We start from the raw sequence: 26,535 nt of genomic DNA, 5'->3' as shown, positions 1-26,535 counted from the left end.
TGGCTTCTTAGGCTTACACTCACTCCCAAGGAAACAGCAACATGCCAAGGGTATACTTGAGTGTAACAACCTGTTTGGCCTTGGAGCGATTGTTCTGGCTTCCAGAATGACCAAAACAGGGCAGGGAACTCATATTTATTGCTAAGGAACAACACATTGTATTATGGGGATAATCTAACTTCGCTGAACTCCAAGTGCATATACTTGATGCCACAGCAAACACCCTGACCCCAAAGAGAAACTAACAAAGGAAAAGAACTCACTCACCTAAGATACCATTAATTCTTTTATGCCTCTTTGGCACAATTCTTTCCCGTAACATGCAGTATGAGATTCAAAAGTTTTGGTTTTTTGGTTTTTTTCCTGAAGTGCTCCTCCAGCTACCTGAGGTTCCTGCCAGTCATTCAAGTGAACTTCATTTGCTTAAAAGTGTAAACTGAGGCACGTGCCATCTATTTCAACATAGGAAGACAGATGTTGGACAGGAATCCTTTTCAAAACTCTTCAGATTTAAAAAAGAAAAATGTATTTCTCACAAGTTCAAGGTCAACCTACCCCAAAGGGAAATTGCATATTTGTCTAGTAGCCTGTGAAGCAACTCATGTTGTTTTTTTGTTTGTTTGTTATTTACTTCTTGAGAAGTAACTAGCTTGCCATCTCACTTAAAGTTTGGCCCGTGGCTTGGCATCATGGAGCGCTGTGCAACCCATTCAAAGCTCACTTTTTGTGTGTGGGACCAACTATATATAAAACACATGGAGGAAATCTATCTCTAGCAAAAGACAAGAGGGTGCCTTGTTGACACTTCTGAGCTCAAGCTAATGTTTATTGTTATTAATTACTATTTTTATTAAAGTTAATGCACCATATACTCACCAAATTGAAGAAATATTTAAAATGTGGGTGGCTGAAAGCAAATGTCAGGGAGTTTGGAGAAATCCAGCTACGTGTTCTAATTCTGCCACTTACCACATAATCTAGGGAAAGAAAGCATCGCTGTTCTGCAGTTTCCCCATTTATAAAATGTTGACAACTCAAAAGATTACCATGACACTCAAATGTGGCACAGTCACATTTGGTAAAATGCGACCAGATCATAGCCAAGTATTAAGTGAATGGTAAAAGGTTAGCTCCAACAGACCTAAGTATCTGACCAAATTCAACAAGCATCCAAACATTTCTGAGAATTCTGAAGGCAGCAGGCAGGGAACTTTAGAACTGGCTACAGCTGGGCTTGAATCTCAACTCCTCTACTCACCAGCTGTGTGACCTTGGGAATGTTGTTTAAGCTCTCAGTTTCTTCATCTGTGAAACTGGAATTATACTTAGCTATTAGGGATTAGGGTAAAGTGATGAGGTTCTTGGCACATTAATAAGTTAACACATTAATAAGTTAGCACCCATTAACTAATAGAAAAGAAACAAAACAAAAAGGTAAAGATGAGTAGAGGTGAGATGTGCCTACATGAGTACCAGTAAATAAACTCTACCCTATTATCAATAGCAGTTTTCCCTGTTTTGTTTTGTTTTTCCCAAAACTGGCATGCTGATCGTAGGCCCCTGCTTCTACAAGAAAAGGGTAACTGTGATGGACCTTTCTCAAACGTAGAATTAACATCAAGAAAATGATTTTCAGGTTAACAGTTGTGTACAGGCGATGACACTCTCCCGCTGCTGCAGCAACAGCCTTTGAAAGCCCAACACACACACTTATAGCTTCCCGGATGGCTGGGGAAACCAAGGCAGAGGTATCTTGTCTGCCCCTGACTCCGCGGGCAGCCTGCACCTGCTGAAGGGGCATTCACTGGCTGCTGAGCGGACACCATTCCATGAACAGCCAGAAGCAAACGGACCTGGGCCCTTCCCTCTGTACAAACAGGAGGCAGGGGCCTTGACTCACTGGGTATGTCATGTCAGGAAGAGGCACTGAGGTGGCTTTCAGCAGAATGCATTCCTGCTGCAGGAGGGGACTGTTTATGTACAGAGCAGTGCACTGAGAAGGGGCAGCTTAGATGAAATAAGCCCAGTGCTCAGACCACACGCTCAGCCCTGAGGATGCAGCTGGGGCTGTCTGCTTCACCTCCCAGACCCCTAACCTCCACCTCCTTCCTCCAGATCAGACCCCGCACTGGAGCTGCTTTCCGCTACAACTGTAGCAAAGGCTTGTGGAAAAAGGAAGCTGTTTCACAGAAGGAGACCAGAGGAAGGTATGACTCCGGGTCCAGTGTCACCCCAGACAATGTGTACGGTTTCTGCAAGGCCAGTAACAATTTCTAACATCTTTCTCCAAGAAAGGTAACCTTCACAAATGTATCTCGAATTCCTTCAATGATTGAATTGTAATGAACAGAATGTAGGGATTAGGAGAAAAACATCACCATTTTCCCTATCTCTTGAATGACATTCTGTGCTCTCTAGAAGACCTAATTATTTTTCATGTTACCTAGAGTCATAAAATGTCAGTGTTAAGAAAAAACCTCATAGGCATCTTCTCCAGTTAATCTATTTCACCAATGAAGAGCATGAGGCCCAGAAATGACTTTCCCAAGGTCACACAAACATTTTCAAAGCCAGGGTTAGAATCCAGGCCTCCAGCCTGTGACGGGCTCCCCAGAGTGGTCACTCTATTCTGTACACAATGATTATTCCTACTACAGTGACAGGTCTCCCCTTATCACTCATGAATTCTCATTACATTCCATGCATTTAATTGGTATTTCAATGATAGAAGGTAACCTATGCGTAATGTATAGAATTAACTTATGTCTTAGGCAAGGAATTATCAAATAGATAGAAAAAATGTATAAATACTACAGGTATAAAAGTCATCACATGGAAACTCTCCCACTGAAAATCTCCTGGGATGCATTTTCTGGAGGGTATTTTAAAATCAAACTTGATAACACACTGTGATTTTAACATTAATAATAAGTAGTGAATTACCCTAGCAAAAAACTGTAATTGCACAGAAACGTCATTAATTGAGAGTAGAAGTTCCTAAATACTCCAATAACCATGTATCTACATGCACCAGGTTCAGGAATTCCCTTGCCTGACCTAGACTCTTTATTTTCCACTTGTACCTTGAAAATATGCACCTGATTGATTCTGTCATCATCTTTGAGGTTTAACGCCTGGTCTGATTAACTGATACAGAGGTTTTAACAACTAACAGTATGTACGAGTGGGAGGTAAAGAAATGCTACAAAAAAAAAAAAATCACCTCTCATAAGCCTCAATAACATTGCTTTTTTTTAAAAAAAATAATAACACTGCCCTGTCTTTAAAATCTCCCTTCTTCCAAAGGCAAAATTCACTCTGAGATTCCAAACGCTCTCACGTAGGTCCTGGCCTTATACTTCCTTCTCTCTTTCCTTCCTACAATCAAGGTATTTTTCTTCATTTTTGTGAACCTTTCTTTCACTCCAAACTTTCAGCATTCTCCCCGCTCTGCTCTCTACATCTAAAATAATCCTGTCCCTTTATGCTTCCTTCACCTGCTTCTGAAATACCCAAGTTCCCCCTGAAGCTGAACCCCCTATGAAATTATTCTAAACTAGAACTGTTGGGAAAAAGGACCCACAGGCACAGAAAATATAAATAATCATCGATGCACACATATCTCCATAAATTCAAACAATGGTCCTCCTGCGCTTTTAGCCAAGGAAGCATCTGGAGTACAGAGAATATTCTCTGTGAGTTCTGCTGACCAGCCATCCATCCATGAAGGATTAAAACTACTAGAAATGATTAGACAGAGGGAGCAACAGACCCAAGATGACCCACCGGACCACCTGAGACTGGAACTCCTACCCAATTGCAATGCTTGGTCTATAGGAGGATTTTTCCAAAAGTTGATGAACTATCACTTAAATTCTTTCATTCCTTTCTTCATTGTTTCCTTTTGTTCTTTCACTAGTTCGTTTATACTTTCTTACTCTTTTCCTTGTATCACTCTTTTCTTTCTTTCTTTTCTTTTTTAGCCAAAAGGGATGTTGCAATTGAATCCACCATTCCCTTCCTCCCCTCCTAAATAACTGAGGGCTTGTTTTTTGCTTTTTAATTTTACCCACTTTAATGATACAAAAAACTATTTGTGTGTGTGTGTGTGTGTGTGTGTGTGTGTGTGTGTGTGTGTACCGTTTGATCCCAACAGTAAAACTTCTCATCTTGGATAAAGATTAAAACAAAACAAAAACTTTAATTGTCTACACTTGTGTAATGATGACATTTTCCCCCTACTCAAAAGTTCATATTCTCTCTCTCTCTCTCTCTCTCTCTCTCACACACACACACACACACACACACACGGAAAATTTAGTTTCTCTGCAGAATCTTGCAAAGCAAAAATCATCAGCTTAGCATAGCTACCCAAAGATACCGAGGGGTTTCAGATGTTTGTAGTGAACTTGTTTGAGGTTGACTTTTAGTTGTTTCTCAGGCACTGAGAAATATTATATTATGAGTCAAAAACACATTTAAAAATATAACCCATGGTTAGAATAAACCACATTGCACTTGAATGGCTTCAAACTCTTAATCTGGTCCTCTTAGCTTACTTTGGATGGTCTAAACCCTAAGATTAGCAATTGAGAGTAGATATTATAAAGAACATTATCGTTCAAATTCAGTGTCTAAGTACTTGACCCTTGTTTGCTGGGAGAGTCCCGTTTGTCTATTGTTCTGACATAATTAGTAATGGCACCCATTATACTCTCAAAAGTGTTGCAGTTTAGATGGGAAATTATATATTCTCCCAATCTAAACACCATCAAGATCTGAAATCCAATAGCCTCAAACTTTCCAACGCTACTTTGGGTCTTAAAGCACCATCTGGGTCAATATTTTACAATTTTCAGACACAGAACTAAATGCTACAGAAAAGGACAACTGAAAAAAGTTGACGGCATATTAAGAAGACACATTTCAAGGGTCCAGTGACAGGCTTGGACCCAAGCAGCAGAAACTGGAAAGCACCTGGGAAATATAATGAAGTTGGCCAAATAATCAATAAATATTTATGACCTGAACAGCAATATTTTGAATGTGTCTGTAAGCATGGCTCCCTGCCAATGAAATTGGATCTACTGCAACCTACACTACAGACCAATTCTTTCCGTATCTGCATGGAGACTATAAACTACACAATTAAAAGAAAAAAGCAACACAGATAGGCACAGGGCTTCAGAAAAGGAGCCAAGTAGGAACAGCCTATTTATGCAATTTGAAAAACATCTACTAATAGTATGAAAAAAGATATCTTTATCCCAACTGAAAAAGAACAAAAAGTAGCTATAGGCACATGACAAGTAAAGATGATAGATTTGAAAATTGTCTTGGCATTCCTAACCCTGCGTTAAGAAGAGCTTAATAGCTGTAAGCAAAGGGGAGACCCAGAATGCTGTGAACACAGAGACAAATCCCATCAGATTCTGGCTAAGCACAGAAACAGAGCCAACATTTCACTCTGGAGGAGCCAGCTAAAAAAACATGGCCACTATGTTGTTAATATACAAATTCCTCTCTGTGTGACTGTATGGGCCCGAGGATGTTAATTATTTGGATAAAATGAGAGAGGAGGCAATCCCTAACCCTCGGACAAGTAGCCAGGGCGTCTGTTTGCTTCTCTATTAGCCATGGGCCATGGAAGGCGGACAGGTCTGCAGGTGGAATCCTGGGGCTTACCTTCCCTCTTGTGACAGAATAACTACAAACAATGTGCCCTGACCCATGAAATGGACTGGAAAAGACTAAGTTTTAGTCAGGAAAAAGAAAGTTGCTGTGTAGCTAGCAAATGGAGGTACCTCTGGCCTGTCTGCAAACAGGAAAATTAAACTACAACTATATTAAGAAAAAGAACTCATTGCTGATCTGTGTCTCTCGAAACCCAGGTTGTGAGTTGATATGCAGAGCAGTGTCCATGACAAAAGAGGTAAAACAAGCAGAATCAGGAGGCTCTGGGAAGGATGTAGCCTTGGAAGTGAACACAATCATATCCCCACCCGTGAGAGAGCGAAGTACATCTGGAAGACTCTAGCAAAACAAGAACCCTGGTTCTTTGCTTGGTGATCTGAGGCAAGCATTGCTTGAAACTTCCAGCATCTTTGTAAAGCAGCACACCTGACTGCCAGGTCTGGAGGCAGTGCACGGACAGGCCCTTTCCCCAGGCTCAGGAGTCGTAAGTGCAGGATGGCTGGCTGGGAGCCCCTGCACCTCTTCAACCCCCAAAGCACCAATCATCACTGCCTTCTTGTATGTCCCTCTTCTAATTTCCAGAGTTTCTATGAATAACACAGTGCTTTTATTTTAAGCATAAAATGCCTGCAACAGCTCATCAGTTTGTCATTTTCTAACAGTGTGGCCTTGAGCAAATTATGCATCTCTTGAAATACCATTTTCTCATCTGAAAAATAGATAAAATAAGAACTCCCGCCACCCTAGAGTTAGTGTGGAGTGTAACAGCACTATTTTATGTGAAAGTGCCAAGTACATAATACAGACTCCATATGCATTTCCAGAGGACCCCTATAAATGGTGAATGTAAGAATCTACCTTCAATGCACTCATGGAATGCCACCACAGCCATGGATCATTCCTTCCAAAAACCAGAGAGGTGTCTTGTTGTGCTGTCAATATAGCCTTTGTAGAGTTAGCTGTGCTCTTATAAATAGGGAGCCTGGCTTTCCTGAAAAATCCTGATCTACACTAACCAGCTCTGAGTTTGCAAAGATTCTGATGCAGCCCAGAGCAAGCTGGGCTCTGGAAGGTTGACCACGGCTGGTTTGGCTGATTTGTCTCGTAGAGAGAGGTGATCTCCTACAGGGTGGTCTGGTCTCTTTAAGAAACAAAAAAAAATTACACCGACCCAAAAAAAAAAAAAAGAAAAGAAATAAAGAAAAAGAAACAGTAATACGAACCAACCAAAAATGCCAGGAATGCAAGCTCTGCCAACCAAATAAATAAATAAAATGTGAGATACTTTATAACTGGACATGATGCATTTCTCAACTCTGCATAATTGAAACACTCTACTTTTCCATCAACCTTGTAAATATCCCCCTAGTCTTCTTGGTGGCCTTTTGGCTCTGAAGTAGCATTGACAACCTCCATCACTGCAAAACAACTAACCAACTCCCATGCCTTTAGCTCTGACAGTGGGGACCTTGGGATACTCTAATACTCCGAAAGTTACCCACCTCAGTGTTTGCTCCCTGGAGCACAGAATGGAGTTTCATCAGCATGAGATATCAGCTAAGCAGGTAAAAAAGTTCTCTTTACTTTTCTTATAAGTAAAGAGGTGCAAATATAGTGGTGGCCCCAATTAAACATTTCAAGGGCCCCTGAAAATTCTACACTGATCAGGGTCATATTTTGTTGACTTGTTTTCTAGTTAACTGTTGAATTTATTATGGGTCAGACCCTGTTTTAAGATGTTTCACACATTAGTAGATTTAATTCTCATATCAACCTGTGAGGTAGAACAATTATTACACTCGTGTTATAGATGCAGGAGCTGTAGCACAGAGAGATTAAGCAATTTGTGCAAAGTCACACAGCTAGTAAGTGGCAGGGCTGGGATTCAAACCCAGACAGGCTGGCTCCAGAGTCCCAGCTCTGAACCACTGGGCAATTTTGTCACTAATGGAGCATGTGGTCTGTGGGGGTCTGGAAGCGCAGTGAACAAGTGATCCTAACAGCCTGGGCGGCTCTGCTCTTCCTTTTGGTCCACATTGATACAAATATAAAGACTGACAAAAGGGCCTGGGAGGAGGAAAAAGCTTCTTCCTCTCTCTAAGGACAGTACAGGTACCCGAAGGATGGACATCCTCTGCTGGGGTAAGAGGGGGACCAACCCTTTTATTCTTGTAAAAGAGCAAACATTCAGAATTAGAACTCCTGCTCTTTGGGCATTACACTCACCTCACCAAGAAGGTGGAGTGGGAAGGAGAGGAAAAATTAAGCGGCTTGGGAATGTATTTGCTTTGGCACCCAGTCTCCACCCCTTCACAGTAAGCTCCACACCAGGAGGGAACTCCATGGACATTCAATAGCTTTGTTTGTTTTAGCCCATTTAAGATCTGAAAACCCTGCCATGGCATACTGTAATCAACATAGCATATCCCACTTCACGCTTACAAGAAAAATTCAATCCCAATGTGATTTCAAAGTACGTATATTTTAATTTGGTACTTAAAGCTGTCAAAAATCCTGTGAGGTCTCAATCTACAATAAAGGTTCCTGATCAGGTCCTATCCAGAAAGATGGGCAAACAATCCAGGACTCTTGTTTCTACACCCGGCCTTCCCACTGCCTCTCTTTAGTTCTCACATAATGGGGAGGGGGAAGGAGGGGAATCTGGTTTAATTATTTAAACCAGATAAGATCCCAAACTAGCTGTCTCCACACATAAGAAACTAAACAACCCAAAGAATCATTCTGACAAATATTTAAGTTACAGCTGTGGACACAAAGCCACGCTGCAAGAAGTTAAACTTTAAACACATGTCCTGTATGGTCTGATGGGCAAAGCAAATCCCCACTTAACCAGTGTCTTCTCCTCCCACAACAAAAGCAGGCAGTCTGGCCAATGTTTTTTCCATTCTTGCACCTGCAAGTTTAAGTCGCAACTGAAGTTTCTTCATTGCTGAGTTTTTCAAAGGTAACTTGCATATTACTCAAAGCAACATACACTGAGAAGCTAGAAACAGGGATTCATTTTACTTCAGCCGCTGGCTCACTAGATATTCTTGGGTAAGTGACTTACCTTTTCTGTGCCTCTATTTCTCTTTCCTGTCTGAGGTATGAGTATAATATTCACATATATGCTACTAAACACCAGAAAAAAATTAACTAAAACTTAGTTATTATATTCTATATATACTTTCAAGTTTCTCCTTTTATTTTCCCTAAGATAGTGCCAGAAATCACATCTCATTACAATGAATAGCAGAAGACTGCCCAATTTCTTTGACCAGTTGAAATTTGTATTGAAGGCTGCTTACAAAATGCAATCAATGGTTTGTAAATCTTTTTTGAAAAAGAGAGGCATATAAAGGCACTTATTATATAATAGATGTGACTGGAGCATTAGGCCTTACTCTACCCATTTTACAGATGGAAGAACTAAGGGAAGTTACATGGCCAGGGTTCATTTTTATCAATAATCAAAAAAGCAGCACAATATACTTAAAATCTCTAACATTTGACATTAAATAACCCTCCCTCCCCCCCAAAAAATTGCTTCAGCTGTTTACTACGATCTAAAACCTGTGTTGCCAGGGACTCTTCTTCATTCCCAGCACACAAGATCCATGTAGGTGTGTGGACTGACATATCCACACGATATTTCCCAGATGACCCAATCTGTCTCTTCTCCATGAACACACATATAAACAAGCCATTCTGAAGGGAAAGACCTATTAGTTGAGTTTATATCTCTGCTGGGAACCATCCTCTCACTTCTTATATATATGGTTTGAATCAGTTGTGACTAACAGAATTTACTCTGGCTTTCTTGAACCCCCAAATGCAACTGTCACAGCGACATCATGTCTGAATTGTAGCTCTAAGTGCCTGAAATGTCTCTATGGTTCTAGGTGATCTCAGTGTTGCTCTCACCATCCATCGTCACCCTTGAGACAACAAACAACTTAGCCTTCTTTGTACACTTCCCAGTGATCAATACTGAGGTCGAATGTTAGGGGGTCTAAGAGGAGAGGATATGACCACGTCTTCAGTAACATTTCTTCTGAAAGACCTCCAAATGACAAAACATCGGCTTGGCTTCTGTTGAAAGTTTAAGCAGATTCAGAAAGACTTAAAATAAGCAACTATTTATGGCAGAGGCCATAAATAAAAAAATAAAAAAAAGGCCAAAAATAAAAAAAAAGAAGTGTTAGCCATGAGGAGCAGCAGCTAAACTTATTGATAATCACATACAACACAGCAGCGCATTAAAGCAATTATTTTCCAGAAAGCATCACCTTTTCTCTGTATCTCTCTATATACCTTGACCTCCAAAAACCACTATTTTTTAAGGATAGCTGGCAGTTCACTATCCTAAAAGAAAGCAAATGTTCTTCTTAAACTGCATTTATCCCAGGAACTCTGAAAGACCAGACTCCATTGAACTGCTTAGCACCAAAAGCTGTGCCTAAGACAAAATGAAATTTCTTTCCTACCCCTTTCTTCTTCAAATCCTTCAAATCCAAAAGGAGGATAACACCTCCAACCAAAGACCCAAAGTCATATTTAGTGTTGAGATGTTGTCCCTCTTCTAACACATCTTTGGACAAATTCATGGCAGATTAGAAAGATGGATAAACTGAGTGATCTTTCTGGACAGAATCAGGGTATTTCCTGAAGTTAAGATGATCGTTTCTGTTGCCTTCCCATCTCCTTGTCCTCAACCCAGAAAAGAGGAGTGAGAAAGCAAAGGGACATGTGACAGGGGAGCTCAGGAAAGCAAGACATTTGAAAATGTGCTTGAAGACAAGCCACTTAGACACCGTTTTGGCTCTTACTGCCCAAGGCTCCAATTCTGGGGGATGCAGGGTCAGGGGAATGATGTCCTCTGCGGCAATGTCTATCCCCCCCAATGTTAAGGAATGAGGCCGGAAGGTTCTTGCTCATTTGGTAAAATAAAGAAGCAGGAATTAGGGTGCTGGACATTCTATAAGCTTTTTCTCACTCCTCACAAAAACACAGCTGTGAAAATAAATACCACCCCCTAAACAAGGGTCTCAGGCCACCAACAGTCCTCTTCTCTGCCTCTTTCCAGCTGCCACCAGCATTGCCCCATCAGGCAGAGCACTGCATGGAAGAAATAGTGGGGGGTGGGGGGGAAGAGAAGCGGTGGAGACCCCAGCAGAGAGCTAGGGTGGGCTCCTCTACAGTCACCACTCACCCGGGGAGGGGAAAAGCTCCAGATCGACTTTTTCCGTCTTGATAATGGTGAGAGTCGGTTTGAGATCGACGGCCGCCTTCATGGTGCCAGCAGTGGTGGACCGATAGGATGATAGTAAGTTTGCTGTTATTCTTGTTTTTCCTTTTAATGGGAATTCGTAACAAGGAAAAGGGGAAGGGGGCAATCCGACTTTCTTCCCTAAAATCTCAAATTCCCGCTGACTTTGCCCCGCACCCAGAAGGTGCGCCTGGTACTCTCCGGGGAAGTTGGCACTTTGCGGGAAAGTGCGCGCGCTCGGGGTCCCAGGCTCGCTGCGCCGCGCCGCGCCGCTCCCACCTAGCCCGCGCCCGCTCCCTCTCCGCCGCCAGCTGCCTCCGCTCGTCCCCGCTCCCAGGAGCCGCTCGCCTGCCCTCCCTCTCGAGCGCGCTCTTCCCTCCTCTTTAGGGCGTTTCTCGCGGCCCAGAGCCCAGAGCTGGGTCTGCGGCCCACCCCCCCCCACCCCCAGCCCCCCCCAGCAAATCCCCCAGGATCTCCGCAGGGGGGGAGCGTAGGCGGGGCGTCGAGGGCGGGGTGGCCTGGGGGCGGGACCGGGACCCGTGGCCAATCGCTAGCGGCCGCCCAAAGCGACAGGAAGGTGGGTGGAGCTGCGGGCCTCCAGCTCCCGCTCCTCCCCGCCCGGGAGCGCCGAGGAGCAGCGACAGAGCTGGACGCGTAGCCGGAGGGCAGGGGCCCCCCTAGCAAGGGCGCGCGGGGCTTGCGGAGGGCAGGCTGCGTGAACAGCCTCCCCAAACACTTCAGGAAAGTCCCCCTGATTCTCCACGCATTCTTGAGGGGTTGGTCACCCGCTCAGGCCCCCTCCCGGTAACAGCATAGTTTTCCTAGTGCGTGTACATCATTCATTCAGGAACACTGACACACAGGACATGAGGCATGCGGATGAAGGGGCGTGCGTGCGAGCAGGCGCAGGGGACTGGAGAGCCCATGTCCTCAAAGGGCTTTAGGAATATTGGAGTCCAGCGGGTTAATGAGTCAGGAATCGGGACTGTGTTTCTGGAGAACCTTCGGTTTTTCAGAGCCGACCCCTGCAATCGTTCAGAAAAGACGGAGCTGTCCTTTATAAGCACCAGACCCAAGGCAAGTTACAGGAGACCCCAAAACAAAGGCCCGAATTCCGCTGTATCATTGAGAGTTGAGAACAGGGCCCCCAAATTAGAACCCAGTCCTGGGCTTCCATAAGCTTTCATTTTACCTACAGCAGTGCTCTTGTGGAAGGGGAAGCTATTATTCTGTCCCTCTAATTATGTCACCATTAGCCAAAGTTTTGTCCTGCCTTTCACAGACTCTCCTGTGCTAGATAAAACTGACAACCCTATTACCACCACCACCAGAAAAGTGATGTAAAGTCTTTGTGGTTTTTAATTTCTGGAGTACACCATCCCCAGCCATGACAGAACCACAGTGCACAGCCCATGTTCCAGTTGGAACTTCAGAACACTTCAGACAGCACAATATGATCCTGAATAATTAATGATTTGCCACGGGTACATTGATTATCATAAGTGGAGATAGTTGGTCCTAATTAATAAATCAACCAGTAGATAATAGAGGTTCATACATCGGTACCTATATAGAGCTAGAGCCATACATTGAGATCTATCTTTGAGTAAAATTTTTCTGCACAGCCTCAGAGAAAGCTATTTTTAATATTTTTTCCTGGTTTCTAAGCATATGTTGAACTCCCACCACCTGCCCGTAACTGTAACCTCTGCCTCTGATAAGTTTTAACACACCTGCTTACCTTCGTCTAATCCCAGCTTTGTCTCCTTGAAGCATTTGTAACTTGCACATTACCCACAACAAATGAGGGAAGGATCCAGGAATAGAAAATAAATCTTGAGCTTCTGGTTCAAAATTCGGATTGATTATGCCCCTCCTTCAGTAACCAGAGGAAAATATTTGTATGGGATAATTCTAATTTTTGAAGGATTGTTGTAATCCAGCTGTGGTTCTAAAAGGTATGAGAAAACAATGCTAGCCCCCAGATGACAAGAACAGGCATTTCTGATTATGGGAAAAGCTGCGGGGAAACAGCTGATGAATGAATTGTACGTTCACACACCCAAATGAGCAGCAAAGAAATGGATCTCCAGCCATTTCTGCCTTACCCACTTACATCAGCAGAACTGAGCAAATCAAGTGTTGCTTTGAGGAATTTTGTTTTATTGATGTTGTTTTAAGAAAAAAAAATTTTAATTCAAGTATGAGTACTTTTCTGTTTTCAAAAGCAATTTCCTGAGAACAAGTCCTTTCTCTCTTCCCTCAGTTTTCTTCTCTGTGCAAGCCCAAACACTGCTAACACATGCCCCACCCACCCACCCACCCAAGTTAGATACTAAAAGAGCCCTCCCTGATTAAACCGTAAACACTTTGGGGGATTCATTCCTTCAACTCTTCAACAGTGACAACTCAGCTTGTCAATCATCCTTTTCTAACAACAGTGGAAAAGCACAGAAGCTTGAAATGTTTGAAGGTCCCAGGCAAGGAATGGGGTTGGGTAAAACGGCAGGGTTGAGATTGCCAAGGCCCACCCTAGACGTCCAAGAAGGTTACTTCTTTGTGAGCTAATCATGAATATTGATATTATCAGAAGTTAGGCATCTAACCTCAGATCCTGTTGAAACTTTGCTTGGGACAAGGAGCACTAATCTGGCAAATTAAAATCTTGTAAGAATCCCACTTGATTAATCGATTTTGATAAATGAAAATTTTATTCTTTTTAGGACACAAGTAGATTTTTCTAAATGTTCTTAAGACTTTTGATGCCATGTCTGTCTTACCACATCCTAAGAAAACAATGCCTAGCCCAGTGCCTAAAACATTGCAGATGCTCAATAAATATGTGTTGAATGATGAACTATCTACTTCCTGGACACTGTGGGCTTCTACTTTGCCACCAACTCTTTCTAACTCAAAGTTTAAGTGCATTTGATATGTTATGGCTGGTAAAGATGAACTGAAAAATGTCAGTGACTCTGCCTGTAGGTCTGTTCTCCATCCCGCGTGGCAGAACAGAGCTTCTATTACCCAGCACTCATGTTTTCACTTGTGCCTAAGTTTCCCCACCAGCAAAACAAGATCAGCTGAGCCTTGCCTTCCATCCATTTGGGCAAGTTGTTTCTAGATTATAGCTGATTCTTAAGGCATTCAAGAAAAAATCCACCAGGGACATAGTTCTTTGCTTTTGCTTGCAATGTAGCAGTTTGTTCCTCTTGTACTTGAGAGAGAACAGAACTATTTTTAAATATCCCCTAGATTTAGGGAATTACATCCACCAAGTGCAGAAACTCCTTAAATCAGGAACATCATGTCAACAAGGGTCAGAAAAAAGCTGCGGAAGTTGGGGGACGGGTGGGTAGTTAGACATGACTGTATCAAGAAAATACTCACATTTTTACAAGAATTTCCTCAAACACATGGAGTATGTAAGAAAAAAACTTTCTCAGTTATACTCCTCCCTCAACTCCACCCCATTTTCAATAAAAAAATAAATATACAAGTACACCTAATTTCAAACAATCATGGAAAACAGACACTCCCTCTCCAGAAGTGTGCTAGAATAAGTTGTCTATTTCCTGAATCTTGAACTTCAACAAACCAAAGAATTTCTGAGTATGAAGCTAAAATATACTTTATTAGAGGTAAGTGCAAAAACATTCAGACCACTAACGGCTGATCCACAACAAGTTTATGACTCACAGATGTTGATTTACTGGTTTAAATGTAAGATTTTAAAAGAAAAAAAAAATCCTCAATTAACAACCTGTCTAAGTTTGTGGTTGTTTTTCTCTGAGAAAAAGCAACAGTCCCTGTCACATACAGAAACAGGCGTCTAAAGCTTAACTCTAACGCAAGTGGTTTCTATTTGATAAGTTGAGTCATTAAAAAGCACAGTGGGGAAGAAAGATGCCTGGGGCTCCGATGTCCACCATTATCAAGCAGCAATAAAATGGAAAATTGGAGATCGAAGGGAAAATGAAAATAACTCTCTTAATTAAACTCTGGTGTCAAAAGGCCTTAGGGTCAGTTCAAGAACCCAAATGGGGGACTCAGAACTGTGCTGTTGCTGACTGCAGGCTGGATCTGTGACCTCACCAAAGCCACTTAACCTTTTTGTGTCACAGCCTCATCTCTGTTTCAGGGCATAAAATCACCCCTGGCTCCCCTACCATGTAATACAGACTCATTAGCTATTGTTTAGATGGTACAATAAACAATGAGCGATAAGAGGAGCTGCAGTTAGGAGGGAAGCAGGGAGGAGGGATGGGCAGGGAGGGGGAAGGATTTGGGGCCTGTTTGCCTGGGAAAGCTCTCCATAATAAAACCAAGATGAGAATGAATAGTGTAGGTTCTGGAATAAGACTCAAGTTCAAATTCTAGCCCTACCAACTAACTGGCTGAATTACTACGTGTAAGTCACATAACCCCGAACCTCAGTTCCTCCATGTATGAAGTAGGGATAGTCATGGCACCCACCATTTAGGGTTGTTTGGAAGATTAATGAGAAAATGCATGCAAAGCAACAAGCACAGTATCTGAGTCAGAAAAAGTGCTCCATTAATATTAAATAATTGTTACCGCTATTAAGATCCAGTAGAAGGTAGGTTATTTGAGAAATCACATTAAGTCTATTCTCTATGGCCATCCTTTTTACACAGTAGCCTGGACCCTCTATTTACCTGAACTGGCTCTATAGGGAGATAGGGAGAATGATCATGTTTAATTTAAAAATCTCCCCAAGCTCCCTTCTCAGTTCCTGATTTGGGAACTCACCTAGCTTTGGTCTCAGTTAGGAAATCCCAGCACTACCTGATTAGAAGAGGAAAACGCAGATTTGTATTTGTTTTAAGAGTCACGGTAAAACTATGGTTCAAATTCAGAAGGAAGGTCACATTTGTGGTTGCTCTTTGGAGACAAAACCTGAGGTCTTGGCTTTTTCACATGTGAAAACTAGTTGGGAGTCTCGTAGAGAGAGTCAAGTCCAGCCCTCTTATTTACCAGAGGGGGAAAAAATGAGCTTGAGAGAGTTATTCTGCCCAAGGCCACACAGCCTGAAAAGGGCAGTGTCAGGACTAGAACGGGATCCCCTAATTAATGTTCTCTCCACGGCAGCTCCTTATGTTTACAGATAACCCATTTGCAGGAGCAGTCACTGTCATTCCACTTGGTCGGTTACCAGACACTCCTGAGACACGAAGCAGGATACGATGTACATACAAGAACAGATAGATAATAAAACTTTTTTTTAGAACTATATCTTTAGTTAGAAATAAATTTCGAGAAATATGACCATTTTCTCTGCACTGAATGTGTTGTCTTTGAGCAAGCACATTGCAGGATAACCACACTGTCATTCCCTGGGGGAGACAGCTTGGCACGGGCTGTGAGGAGAAAAAGGGTCTGGGTTGGCTCTATTGCCATCTGCAGTTTCTTTAGACTGTAATTATGAACCATTCAGCTGCATCTGCAGCCCCAACAATGTAGGATGGATTGGCCCCATCCACAGACCAAGCGACATTTTAAAATCCATCAGTTTAGACATCACGTATTCCTCTTGCAGCAAAGCAGACCCCAGTCACACAAAAAGAGGTGAGGAGCTGCCAGGCAAGTCCTCCATACCCAGCATCAGTTTGCTTCCCCAAAGCAGCCTGAGCATATTTCCCAGGAATGTTGCTTCCTCCTGGGCCTGGATAATGCAGAATGCAGGCTGTCTCGTGAGCCTTTGGGGATCATGTAATTTGGATTCCAATTTAAGTTGTCTTAAATTGGCCTCTTGAGGAGGTAAAGGGATGATGGCGTTAGCATAGATGGCAGGAGAACCAATGTTCTTTAATAACATGGCAGAAGAGGAAAACCAGGCTCCTAGCAAGGAGCTCTGTACCCCTGAGAACAGGATCCCGGCCCCTGCCCAGGATGCAGGTGGTTTCATCTGCTGGAAGACTAGGGCTCTCCTCTGATCTTACCCTGCTCTGCTCTTGGGTTACAAAGACAACACCAGACTTCAAAACAGATGTTCTCTGCAGTTGTGGTCTGAATCTTAAATTAAGATAATTTTATTGTGGAATCTTCCCCCTTCTCCTCTCCCTTTCATTTTGAAATGCCAAGTCAATTGCCCCAAAGGACTAGCATTTACCACCCTAGAGATGAAGGAGCAGTTGGGGGTGGAGAATTTTTCCATCCTGTTCTTGATACTGGAAGCCAGGCAGAGGAAGCAGATAGGACTAGAAAAGGAAGAAATATTCTTGAAAGGAAAAGGGACGATGGTAAAGGAGGAAACAGTAGAAAGACCCTCCTCTGAGAACAGTGGAAGGTTAAGTGGGGAGTGGAGGGAAGGTCAGGACATGATGAGGTGGAGTTAGAGTGATCCTATGTCCTTATCATTCTGGGACTTAAGTCCCCAAGATTCCAAAATGAAATTAAGGCCTGGCGATGTATGCAGTACTTCACAGAACCAATTTAATTGTCCTGCATGACCAATAGTTATGGAATGACAATAAAACAAATCAGTAGGAAGTCCTCAAGCTGGAACAGTTGCAAAGGATACAGAGTGGAAGAGAGGTGACGGTCGCAGGAGGTCACAGAAGATGCAGGGGAAGGTCAAGCCAAAAAATCCACACTGAACACAGAGGCTATTCCTTAGTCTGTCCCCCACATGGACATCTGCCCTATACAAAGAATTCCCCCCCCCCCCAATCCTCACAAGGTGCCCCTTTTGTGCTCCACAGCCTGAGCACACCCCAAGAGCCTATTTGAACGCCCATGTCTGCCTGCCACACTGCCTAAAGGCAGCGACGAGTTTCAGTCCTCATTATAAGCTCGGTGGCCCAGCTCAAGACAGTAGAAGCTCAATGTTGATTATTTAATTAATGAACAGATAACTTCTTAACATCCCAAACATGGATCTTTAACTCAGATACATATCTTTTTTTTTTTTTTTGGTCTAATGTGAGACTCAAAGTTTAAGACTAAAGAGCTAACAAAGTGTTTCTTTTCCAACTGAGAAGGTCTCTATAAACTTTTATTCTGCTCCTCTCATTTCCTACCTCCAACCCCTTAAAGGTAAATGTTACCTAAGGTCACCATATTCATTTTATTTTTCATCTGAGTATATGCGGCGGATATAGTCGTTTGTGAAAAATGGCACTTGGCTCACCACAAAACAAACCAGTTGTTTTGTTCTTGGTCTGAACTTTTATACAGCATACTGTTCGTATTTTCAAACTGCTGCTCAGAAATAGTCTTTAGGAATTTTTGAACTTTAAGTTGAATTTTTTATTTCACTTGATTATCATAAAGGCAAGATGTACTTGTTTTATTTGTTATTTGTAAGATAAAAGAATACATAAAATAAACCCAATTTTCTCCATCTTTGTGAGGAAGAATAGATTGTGAGATACTTTACAGGGAGCCCAGAGCCTGTTACACATCCCCTCCACCTTCTCAAATTTACTGTACCTAGTCAGGTTCCCAGAAGCACTGCATTTTTGGAATCCTTTGGACATACTCTAGGCATCACCTGCAGTGAAGAAGGGGAAGGGCTGAGGGTGGGGATGGGAATGGGGAGAGTGGGGAGAGTCAGCTAAGCTACTACCACCTCACAGCTGATGCAGAAACCCCTAAAGAAAGCCTGACCCTTCTTGCTGGCTGGACTGTGGCAGCCTACCCCTCTCTGCAATTGGTTATATCTGCTAATGGATAATGGAGATGTAGCAACAGAAAAAGAAGGCTGACCTTAAACCATAGAAACCAAGGCAATACTGGGTTTGGTTAGGATCCAACATTGCAGCTGAGCTGCGATGGGAATCATGAAGACACACTATTTAAATCACTTCCTGCAGGCGTAGGTCCATATACCAGGCCGAAGAAAACTTGGTATGTGTCACACTGAGAATGTCTTACAAGCCAGTAAATATAACATTCTTTGAGTACATCATTACAGTCATTTACAAGCATCTTATGCAGGTATCTATTTCTATCTTACCTTTAGCATCCTTCACTGCACAATGTTATTGGGTCCTAATTAATTAATACAAATCCTACCTTTGCCAACGCTGAATCTAGTAATAGAAGAAGTGAAATGCAGAGCACTTTTAAAATTCCCTTGCTGTTTCAAACCTCTTTTTTTCTGTGTACTGTCCTGAAAAATGTGCCCAGAATCTAAGTTTCCTAAATATGCAGGAAGATAAATCCATAAAAACAACTCTAGGGAGTCTAGTATAATTATTCATATTTAGAATTTACTGAGCACCAAATATGTCACCGATAAAAAGTTGACAATTGAAAAACAACCTCAAGAAGGGATATGTCAGCTTCTCTGGGATTACAGCTCACATTTAATTCTCTGCTCTTAAGGGCAAGGAGGAGATGAAGCCTTCTTTAATTTACAGGAAGCCAGCTGTGCTCTCTCTGCGTCTTGCATCACCCCTTGTGAAGGAGTCAGAATGTAGTGGATGGTCCTGGTGATGACGCATGAGGTGGAACAGGCCCCAGCTCACATCTCATTTATCTGGATTGGCTCCTATACAATAAAAACCTTTCTTTCTTCAAGTTGGTGAAGAGGAGAGAAGCAAATCCAACATGTGTGACATGCAAGAAGGCGCCATTTAATCAGTCAGGCCTGTGAAGCACTTTCAAGTGTTCAGGGCTTGAAATCATAGGTAATGATAGGTAATGTGGAGAATGAAGAAAGTAGAAAATATAGAAGTTACTTCTTCATGAAAATGTATTTCATCAGATTGATCAAAAACATGTGTTTTCCCCAGACTGGAAACTATCTTGAAAGACTTCATCACAAAAAGACTTTGGGTGGGAAGTGCCACAAGGGACCCTTTGGGAAGGGGGCTGGGGTGCAGCTGGGTAGTGAGCTGGCCACAGACTGTGGGAGGAAAGCACACAGGGCAGGCAGCTCTCTTGTGACAGGGTCCCAGGAGAGCTCCCTTTCCAGATATTAAAAATTCTAAGTAATGTTGAGAATTTTTAAAAATCAAAAAGATTATGGATTTTTCTTTCAGGGAATTCCACAGCATTGAGACAGACCAGATGGCTGGCAACTACCATTCCAGATCCAGGAAAGGCCCAGCATCTCCACACACTCTTCATTTTCAGTGAGCTATCATGTTCTCTGGTGGAGATTTTTTTTCAATTGAGTTGAATTGAATTGACTGAAGTGTGGAGGTAAGGAGACACTTGCAAATAAAAGTCCGCCATGTTTCGTAGTAGCCCATACAAAGACCTGCAGTTTCTTGCCAAATGGACTATCAGGCTTTGGTTTCCCAACTGTAGAGAGGGCACTTCAACTCTAAAATAACTAAGGTGAGCGATGTTGGAGACTGGGCAAGAACACAAGCTTTGGCAGCTGGTAGACAAGAGTTTGAATTTTAGTCTGGCCATTCTCCAACTGTCAGTCCTTTGGCCTGAGAAAGCCTCAATTTCTTCACCTATAGAATGGAACTGAGCACAGTGCCCGGTTCACAGAGTTAAACCGAATGTGGAGTGAACGTGTGCCGAGTGACTAGCACTGTGTTGGATGCAAACGGCACACTTAACAACACTTCACTGCTAGTTTAAATTTGAAAAATCCTAATTGTGACTTTGGATTTAGTGAGCGTAAAATGTTCATGGAAGTTCATCTAAACTGTGGTATGTAGTGTTCTCTGAAGATATGGTGACCACTCTTGGTGTGTGCCATTAAAATCATGACATAATAATAAAGATAATTTTAGGTCTGAGTATGCAAATAGCACAAATCTTGACACCAACCCCCTTGGATGCAAGGAGATTGATTCCTATTAACACAGAATTGAAGTACAGTTATGGACGTTCTAACCATATGTTCACAGCTACATTACACATTAGAAGCAAAGACGGGCATATGCACCCTCTAGGATTCCTCCCAATATCAGATTCTCCTCACTCTGGGTTGCAGGTTTGATATCCATTCATTGATTTTTGTATCAGCTGAGCAAAAGAAGACCTTACACAAATGGCTTTGCCATTTGGCTGTCAAGCTGGTCAGTAATTTAGCAGAAGCTTACACACTGTGCAGTGCATACCTTATCCCATGCTGCTGAGGCATTCCCCAAACTAATCCCCCTTTTAGGCAGTACACCACTTGCATTCACTTCATGGAAGTCTTTCCTTATGTTACCCCACCTTACATTTTCCTTGGCTAACTCTTGCTCTGATGCCAAAAGTTTTCTAACAACCTAAGTTGTACGGTAAACCTGAACCTCTAACCATCATGTCTAGTTGTGCCATACACATGCATTTAGTTACAGAATGCTGAACCCATGTAGCACTCCATCTGAGCTTGGTCTTGCTACCCAGAATTCAGATGAAGTATTTTACCTGTTGATGTCAACTACCTGTGCTGACCAGTTGCCCAAAAGAATCCTAGGAAGCGGTATCTCCCATTGCCCCTTCGGCCACCAGTCTGCACCATCATTGCTCCTATGCTGCTCTTTAGCAACACAGATTTCACTATTGAGAGATCGTCAGCTACATAATTTGTATTCTGGCACTACTAGTGCCTGGCACCTAGCCATCAGGGCTGGCAACATGGAACACACATAGTCTCTGCACTAATTGCTCGCTCCATTTTGGCAAAATTAACACCATATCATTGGGAAAAGTGGATTTATTTGGTTTTCTGAGGGTGCTTAGTTAAGTCACCCCACGTCAGCTCCAAGATGATTAAAGTGTAGCTTTGCCCTTTCTAACAAGTGTAGCAAATAAATGATGGGGAAATACTCCAAAATGCACATGGCTGGGTCTTCTCGCTCACTCTTTTTTTCCTAGTGACTTTGGGGAGGTTTGGGCGCTGATCCTGCACACACAATACTGTTCTTGTTCTTCTTTTCTCTACAGAGCAGCCTTGAATAGCTCTGTCTAAAATTATAAGCAGGGGCAGCCCTAGGCTCCAAGAGATCAGAGCCCTCATGCTGGGCCTGAACAAAGACCCTGCTTTTCCCCAACAATTAGCCCTGCAAAAAGGGACATCTATCTCCCTTTATTTAAACCACCACGTGTCTTCAAGTCAGCCCATTGTGAAAGTTAATTAAATAACACGCCTCTCTCCCCATGCAGGTCTCCTGATTAGCTTTTCTCTGTCCAAAACTTCTGCAAAACGCCTAGAGATAGACAAGCCAATGTTCCACTTCTCATAAGCTTCCCCATCATCAACCCATAGCCTTTGAAAAGTCATCTTGTCAATATTGTTTCATTTGTTCATGCTCCATATTCACCCCTAGCTCATACTTCAGTTACCTCCAGCTTCACGGAATAAATGAAATTTATATTATTTTCAAAATAAATGATTTGGGAAAGTTTCTGTCACCATGTAAAAATCCACATCACAGTCCGAAAGTGCTTCCACTCCCGCCAGAGTGGAGCATTGATGAAGGACTTACTACCGAAGTCTCAGAGCCTGGGAAAGACACAGCCACAATGACCACAGGCAGGTCTCCACCCCCATAGACATCCTCAGACTTGTGTGTAAAGCTGGAACTTCTTGGAAAGGTATCAATCATATAGGAAAGCAGAAATAAGAGCAGAAGTTTTTAAACATGATGTAGAAATAACAAATTCCTTCAAAGACTCCTTATTGCTAACCAGATAGAGTCCAAGCCTAGCCCAAAGGTCAAAATTGGTCCCTGCCCACCTATCAACCATGTTTCACTTCCTTCCCACAGAGGGACCCTGCTTTCCAACAATCCTGAACTTGTTCGAGTCCCTTGAACACCCCTTACTTAGTGCTTCACCCTCGTGGGCACTTTAACAGACCTTCCCCTTTCTGGAAATTCCTGGTCCACCTGTGCCACTCATCCATCAAGACACAGCAGCAACCATCAGCACCTCTGCCCATGGTTTCCAGGCCCTTCCTGGATATGATCCTACATGTCATCCTCTGCATTCTCACAACAAACTGCTTCAAGGCAGCACATACAGGCTCTGACTGAGCACCTTCTACCTATCTCAGCCCTTCAAGGGCAGGAAACATATTCAACTCGAGCTTTAATTTCCAGTTTAAAACGCTGTGACTTAGCCACAGTAACATAGTAACTGCTTAATAAATGTTGAAAGCATAGATAACTGAATAAATAAATACATTAATAAAATGATGAATAATTGGATGAGTAAATAAAACAACCACTTGATTTTCAATGTGATCTGAGGTGGTAAAATCAGGCCTACTGCCAGCTTCACTACAGATGGCTTGTGTGCTCAGAAAAGCGCATTTGTATTTTATGACACGGTTCTTTCCACTTGAAATTGTCTAATTTCATACACATGCACGCACATGCACACACTTTTCTATATCTATATACTTTTTGTTTTAATAATAAAATGGAAGGAGACCAGGCTAGCCATTTTCTAAATCTTTAATAGTTTTAGAGCTTAACTTTTCAAACCAACAACAGTCTTTGAGACTTCTAGCTAATTTAATCATTACACCAGACAAACATGTCCTTCCAAGTGTTTTTAAGAGGACTCACCAATCTTCTTGGACATCCTATACAGATGATTAGATGACTAAATTATAAAGAAATCCCATACAATTTAAATTTCCCATGAAATACTCATGGGCCTCTAAATTAGCAGGAAAAAAAAAAAGAAAAATTAAAGCACTTGGCAAACCAGAATTTGAACTCTGCCAAATCCCCAACATTTAAAAACAGCCAAAGTCATTGAATGATTCCCATCCCTAAATCATGAAGCCTTGCAGCAAAAGTCCTATCTGATGATTCTTGTACAAATTCACTTCTATCCATGATGACATTTGGGGTCAGTTCTTTCCTTGTTATTTTACCATCACAAGCTCAGCTTTTTCTAAAATTTGGGACGGGGTGGGGGGGAGGGCTTTGATGTAAAGAGAGAAACTGAGGCATAAAAACACAAAGATTCCATGATCATGCAACAGCTATAACAGTAATAAATAATTATATCAACAAAAGCATTCATAACTTTCAACCTGTGACCAAGGGGGAGAAAACACCGATTCATTTGGCAGTCACTTTGTGCTGGCAAGACTCCTACTTGCTGGAGTAGAATACCCAATTCACAATGATCATAAAGGACTGAAAGCTGTAAAATTAAAATCTGGTTGGCAAGAAGCTCTTTATTATTTGCCTTTACCACAGTGCACCTCCATTCTAACATCTTGCCTTAAGGCAGACTCATTCAAGTCCTCTAAGATATGTAGAAAACAGGATAATAAATGAAGACAAATAGATCTGCAATTTTAGATAGATCTGTCTCCTCAAGATACCGCTTGGTATGAATACAAAGCAACCATTGAGCACTGAGCGTGTAAAAATCACACCTGTTAATTCATCAAGGACAGATCAAATAAACTACATGGCAGGAATAAACTGTTCACAACAGAGATAAATAGAAAACATGGTAGAAAGAAAGGAATGATTAGAAATGATTATAAGTGTGAGTGCCATATTAATCAAATAGAAATATCAGGTGCATATAATCAATGAACTTTAATCAAAGAGGAGGAACATAAGAAACGAGTACTGTAAATGTGAGTACTGTCATGGAGATATTGGGTACATTAGGTAAACACAACATTATTAAGGTCTTAGAAAATAGCATACTTTATTGTAGGATAGAAATAGCTGCTTTCTAAATCCAATTAAGGTTTTGAGTAATATTACAAGGCATAATATAGACAAATCAAGACACACAAGAAACCTCTCTTTAGGAAGAGGAAGAGCTCGGAATTGACTAGATGGAGCAGTCCCGTTGATACTAGTCCATGTCAATACATTCCAGTAAGCAGGTTATTTAAGCAATGACTTCAGCGTAAGCTGGCCATGTAAGTCTGCAAATGGGTCCCCATAGAAAAACCATTAGGAGACATCCATTTCATGCTCTCTTCATAGAGCATGGGTCATTTTAAATCCTTTACGTACCAAACCTCAGAACTAAATGTGAGTAAGCACAGCTCCTTTCCTCTGAGTGAAATAACAGCATTGTGTGACTTTGTCTGGCCTGGAAGGTCACAAAGCACTTTCATCAACATGATCTTCCAGCACCTCTGAGAAATGTCTAGGGGAAGGGCACACATCACAGCCCGCAGCAGCCTACAGTGATTGTCCAGAGTAGAGACTCTCCAGTGTTTTGCACACCTCTGATCCAAGTCAGCTGTACAAAATACTGAAGATACACATTTGCTCAGCTCTTTCAAATTATTCATATGTCCCAAATCACTCTGACCTGTCACTCAGAGACCTTTAAATGTGGTTTCCTCTTGCTAGGTCTTTTGTCATCATTTGTTGGACTTCTCATGAGACTTTTTATCACTTATGTAGCATAAACCTTCAGAGTCATTATTTTCCCACCAAGAAACCCTGTTTAGGAGCAGAAGTAGGGAAGGCATGCTGGTGAAAAAGAGACTATTAATGCATTAACTCTTACTCATCTCCACTCCAAACAGGAATCACTGAAGCTGTCATTGGGAGTACATACAGTAGGATCCCAAGTGATGCATCTGCCTGAGCTCAAGGATGACCCAGACAAGGACTGAAATCAGGACTGGGGATTAAGGGAAAGGGAAGGAAGGGCTCAGTTCTCTTCCCATGGGAACTAAGGGGCGAGGGAAACTGACATGAAGTAAACTCTTGCACTCAGAACAGTCAATGTCTGCTACACATCTCCCTCACAGCTGCAGCAGGGAAATGTTGGCAAGCATTACAAATAAGAGCAGCTGGTCACAAAACACGTATTTTTAATTCTTTTTAAATCTATATATGTATATTAGGACTTTATAACAACATGTTCCTGTAGACACTTCAAGGCAAGTAGGACACGCCATTGCACATACACAAACAATACATTCTGGGAAATGTCTCATTGTTCTAAAGACACAGAACCCAAATTCTTCACCAAAGGCCAAGTAAGTACCTGACAAAAGGGAGAAAGAGAAAAGAGATGAGGAAGAAGATTTGCAGGGTTGATTTGGGGTATAATATATATTGACACCTCCAATATAAGAGGTATTTCTGCTTCCCTTGGATTCACAGTGGCTGTTCCTTCAAGATGGCTTAATTGAATATACTAATTCTATTCAAAGTTTTATATATGACAAACTCTATAGATTCAGGATGTTTGCCAGATAACTGTTAGTGACTTTCTTTGAAACCTATCAAAGATAAGACAAAAAAAAGAACTAAAAATTAAACATCAATATTAATGTCTTGGGCAAAGAAACTTGCATTAAATGAGATTTATACAATTAATTCGTAAAATTATGATGAAATTTTCTTTTCTTTTTTTCTTTTTCTTTTTTTTTAAATTTTTTTTTATTAAATTTATTGGGGTGACAAAAATTTTCCTAGAAATGTCTGATGATTTTTTTTTCTTGGAGTAAATACACTGAAGTATATTAAAAACTAAATAATGTTTCTTTTGTTTTAATTGTAATACAGGAGGTAAAGGGAAGGGGTTATGTGCCTACTTAGAGATGACAAAATTGATAACCATTTAGCTTAACTAGATTTTCAGATTTTGCATTCTTCACAAATTACAATTTCTGTTGCCTTCTGGTTAATATTATTTCACAT

The 26,535-nt window shown here is 41.8% G+C and overlaps 1 protein-coding gene and 1 long non-coding RNA gene across 5 annotated transcripts in view; one reads left to right on the top strand and one right to left on the bottom strand.

The window, feature by feature from the left end:
- The window catches only part of ETS1 (ETS proto-oncogene 1, transcription factor), a 122,670-nt gene that overhangs the window by 53,753 nt on the left and 42,382 nt on the right, over positions 1–26,535 (bottom strand). Inside the window, exon 1 of one of the 4 annotated variants that reach the window (XM_074321873.2) lies at positions 10,907–11,341. The exons of 2 other annotated variants lie outside the window; for them this stretch is intronic. In XM_074321873.2, coding sequence (XP_074177974.1) covers positions 10,907–10,988 — 82 coding nt within the window. In that variant the 5' untranslated portion in view covers positions 10,989–11,341. Of the gene's footprint in view, positions 1–10,906; positions 11,342–26,535 lie in introns of those variants that run through there. One more of the 4 variants, XM_019714817.3, reaches the window with a different exon arrangement.
- LOC141569277 (uncharacterized) lies at positions 7,220–26,444 on the top strand. The gene is made up of 3 exons (XR_012492780.2): positions 7,220–8,751; positions 19,975–20,137; positions 25,410–26,444. It is a non-coding gene; the product is annotated as an uncharacterized LOC141569277 (long non-coding RNA).

Source organism: Rhinolophus sinicus, chromosome 9 (genome assembly GCF_057876585.1).
Source record: "Rhinolophus sinicus isolate RSI-liver-muscle chromosome 9, RSI-T2T, whole genome shotgun sequence".
Classification (NCBI taxonomy): domain Eukaryota; kingdom Metazoa; phylum Chordata; class Mammalia; order Chiroptera; family Rhinolophidae; genus Rhinolophus; species Rhinolophus sinicus.
Note: the sequence above shows the minus strand (reverse complement) of the source record. Positions and strands in the feature narration are given on the sequence as shown.